Source organism: Diadema antillarum, unplaced genomic scaffold, assembly GCF_040938485.1.
Source record: "Diadema antillarum isolate AM-2024a unplaced genomic scaffold, OU_Dant_1.0 seq00000663_RagTag, whole genome shotgun sequence".
NCBI lineage: Eukaryota > Metazoa > Echinodermata > Echinoidea > Diadematoida > Diadematidae > Diadema > Diadema antillarum.
Genome location: NW_027271575.1, coordinates 1,414,110 through 1,418,248, shown reverse-complemented (window position 1 = coordinate 1,418,248; position 4,139 = coordinate 1,414,110). Strand labels below are relative to the sequence as shown.

The 4,139-nt window shown below is 43.1% G+C and overlaps 1 protein-coding gene across 1 annotated transcript; it reads left to right on the top strand.

Moving 5' to 3' along the window:
• The first annotated feature begins 2,349 nt into the window (after positions 1-2,349).
• On the top strand, positions 2,350-2,837 carry LOC139736827 (histone H2B.2, sperm-like). The gene has a single exon (XM_071647490.1). The coding sequence runs from the start codon at positions 2,350-2,352 to the stop codon at positions 2,776-2,778; it is 429 nt and encodes a 142-aa protein (XP_071503591.1). The 3' UTR covers positions 2,779-2,837.
• The last annotated feature ends 1,302 nt before the right edge of the window (positions 2,838-4,139 follow it).

Genomic DNA, 4,139 nt, shown 5'->3' with positions numbered 1-4,139 from the left:
GGAGCGCATATTTAAGAAGAAGAGATGCACACAATAAAGAGAATAAAGCAAAACACTTTGGAGCTACTGTACGGGACCCCGTGCAGGATAAGATATCTGACTTTGATATTTTGATATCCGATGGATACTACTTCCATTGCAAAAGAAATTAGCCGCGACCCTTTTCGGCTGAATGAAACCAATATGTGTGTGTGTGTGTGTGTGTGTGTGTGTGTGTGTGTGTGTGTGTGTAGGGGGCACTTTGGGGCTACTGTCTGGGGCCCCGTACAGGATAACATAACTGGCTTTAGTGCTTTGGATATCTCTGATGAGTACTATACTTCCGATTGCAAAGAAAGTAGTCGTGACCCTTTTCAGCTGAATAAAATCAATGTGTGTGTGGGGGGGGGGGGAGGGGGAGGGGGTAAGGGGACAATTTGGGGCTACTGTCTGGGGCTACTGTCTGGGGCCCCATGCAGGATAAAATAACTGGCTTTGGTATTTTGGATTTCTCTGATGGGTACTAATTCCATTGCAAAAGAAATTAGCCGTGACCCTTTTTCAGGTGAATGAAACTATTGTGTGAGTATGTGTGTTGGGGGGGGGGGGGCACTTTGGGGCTATTGTCTAAAGCCCCGTACAGGACAAAATAACTGGCTTTGGTGGTTTGTATGTCTCTGATGGGTACTACTTCCATTGCAAATGAAATTAGCCGTTACTCTTATCATTTGAATAAAGTCAATGTGTGTGTGACTGTGTGTGTTTGTACGTAGGGCTTATAGGGGGTGGGGCACTTTGGGGCTCCTGCCTGGGGCCCCGTGCAGGATAAAATAGCTGGCTTTGGTGTTTTGGATATCTCTGATTGGTACTCCTTCCATTGCAAAAGAAATTAGCCCTGACTCTTTTTAATTGAATAAAATCAATGTTTGTGTGTGTTTATACGTAGGCCTATGGGGGGTGGGGCCCTTTGGGGCTACTGTCTAGGGCCCCGTACAGGATAAAATAGCTGGCATTGGTGTTTTGGATATCTCTGATGGGAACTACTTCCATTGCAAAAGAAATTAGCCGTGACCCTTTTCAGCTGAATAACACCATATTTCTGGGACCCTTTGGGGCTACTGTCTGGGGCCCCGTACAGGATAAAATAGCTGGCATTGCTGTTTTCATGATAAGTACACCCAAAGGAACAATATTCACCAACTTTTGTCCGTGACCCCCTTCGGCTGAATAAATCCATTTTTCGGGGTCCCTTTTTGTGGTCCCTAGGCTTACGGTACAGGATGTGACTTGCCAGCAATTCATTTTATTGACCCTTGGCCACATCCTTACATGATGAGACCATCAAAAAGTGTGACCCTTTTCAGCTGAATAAATGCTCTGGGCCCCCGGTCTATTACCGGGTACTGGTGATTCAAGTTGTCAGCGCTGACAAACGTTGATGAAACACCCCCACGCATTCAACCTGGGGGTGTTTCATCAACGTTTGTCAGCGCTGACAACTTGAATCACCAGTACCCGGTAACTGTTGAACTGAAGGATTAGCTAGAGTTAAGTTAATTCAAATTTTAGCTTACGACCTCATCATATTTTATTATTTTGACATCTAATTCAATTTCTTTCATAATCAAAGTTGCGTAAATGGGGTATAATTTAACTGAGCGAGACAGGTTGGTCTGGGGACCGTTTCATGAAACTTTTTGTCAGTGATTTACACTGACAACTGTTAAAAGCTACTGAAATCCTTGCGTCTGATTGGCTGATAGCAAATTCGTCGGTGAAAACCTCCGACGAACTCGTTGATGAAACACCCTCCTGATCGACTGGTGTCCCAGAGTTTACAATACGTGTATTGAAGTGCAACGTTTTACAAGTACACGGCACACTGCCAGTCATTATACTGTAATAGCTGTTATTTTCGCAAGGGTTTAATTTTCGCAAATTTCGCGAACCACAGTTGAATAGCGAATTTAACAACACGCGAAAATGTCGTCATGCGCCAGGGGTGAATTCACGAAAACAACATCCTCTCGAAAATGTGACCTTTTCATTCGCGTAAATATCTGCACGCGAAAATAACAGCTTACTATCCTCGTGGATGAAATGGTGTGTACGATTCAAATTTGCATAATGTTGCCGCCAACAGTTGTGTGCCTGAACATTTGCATATGTCTCTTCTTGGTTAACGGCGCTGATTGGCTCAAAGTAGAGATCATGTCTCTGATTGGATAATGCGATAAATACCTTCGTGCAATCGGATACCTCATTTGCATACGCTCTGTAATAAATATGAGTCGTCGCGACATGTGTGTTCACAATTCTTGCTGATCAACTGCCAGAACTAGCTGCACGTACATCAACACAACGATCACGATGCCCAAGAGTCCGTCAAAAGGAAGTCCGAGGAAAGGTAGCCCTCGCAAGGCTAGCCCGGTGAAGAGGGGTGGAAAGGGAGCAAAGCGAGCAGGAAAGGGTGGTGGTCGCCGCCAGCGGGGCCGTGTTGCCAAGCGACACCGTCGACGTCGCGAGAGCTACGGAATCTACGTCTACAAGGTGCTGAAGCAAGTGCACCCTGACACGGGAATTTCCAGCCGCGCCATGTCTATCATGAACAGCTTTGTCAACGATGTCTTCGAACGCATTGCGTCAGAAGCCTCCCGCCTGTCCCACGCTAACCGGAGGAAGACCATCAGTAGCCGTGAGATCCAGACAGCTGTGCGCCTTCTCCTCCCTGGAGAGCTGGCCAAGCACGCTGTGTCTGAGGGAACCAAAGCGGTGACGAAATACACCACGTCCCGTTAAGCTGAAGCTCTCATTCTCACTCTCAGTTTTCACATCCTCTGAGACGAGAGACGAGAGGCACTGCCAAACACAATCAACGGCTCTTTTCAGAGCCACCACATGCACAAGAAAGAACTCTGCATGAGATATTTCTCTCAAGTTTTTCTGATGAATTCTGATAGTAACATCCGAGTTGAGGTCCCAACAGAAACTGCTTTAACGTTAATAGACAATCTAAGTTAGATCTAGACACCTATCGTTAGAACTCTATTTCTTTTTTTCTTTTTTTTTAAGTCGATCTTTCTATAGAAGTAGGCCTAACGTTAGTTCTAAACGTTAACAACAAGTTCTTAGTGAGGTCTACTCTAAGTTAGCGGATAGATAGTGTCTAGGCCTACCTAGGCGCCTGTCCTAACGTTTCACGTTAGATAGAAGTCTAACGTTAATTTGGCCTATTCACGTTAACTAATACAACCTGTGGTGGTTTTATTATAGTGTATCGTTTTTAGTCATAGCCCTGCTCTAAGCTACTAGTAGTACCTTCGTAGTGTTCTACAAAAACTAGACAAAATGCAGTCCCCTCCATTTCCAACAACTTCGATTCGGTGTTTGTCATCATTATTTTTATTGTAGAGATATTTGTTTGAATAGCAAAACAAAGCTAATTTTTATTAAAATTCACAGTATTTTTCTCAATGTTTTCACTTCCTATTCATTGTAGAAACTAGCAACAGTTAATGGTTAGTTTATAAATAAAAGTTAGCGTTAGATCTTCATAGTCTAAACGTTAACGTGTACGTGTTAGGATTCTAGAGTTTTAGAGCAAGCTAGCTTCTACGTTTAGTTCTAACAAGATTTCCTGCCATATCATTTAGACCCTACTGTACTTAGCAAGTTTAATTGATTGATTGATTGATTGATTGATTGATTTTCCGTGTAAAAACAACAACGGCTGGATGGCCCATAGACTCTATATCATTCAGCGATATCAACATGGCATCGCTGGTCTTCCATGGGGTCCAGAACATGGAAGGTACATTGTATATACAATGTGAAATTATGAAATACATACTCTTTTTAACAATGTAGATATTTGAAATACATTTGTCTCCTGGATCCGTATTGTTTATGTTAGAGTCTAACGTTAACCCCTAGCGTTAACTGTTTAAAATCGTTAGATATCTCAAGTCCTAACGTTACGTTCTGGTCTACATAGGCTAGATGGTCTAGAGTCTAGACCGAGACGCGACGTCTGGTCAGACCTATAAACGTTTAGTTCTACCGTTTAAACGTTATAATGGTTAGATTCTAATATTTTGTAGTATGCTTACCCTACTAGCATTTCATCTAAAAATAGTTCTCTAGAAACCCTTGTTACTTCT

What these genes read in the sequence shown, in the direction of transcription:
- LOC139736827 (XM_071647490.1), top strand. Translation starts at nt 2,350, where the DNA reads ATGCCCAAGAGTCCGTCAAAAGGAAGTCCGAGGAAAGGTAGCCCTCGC.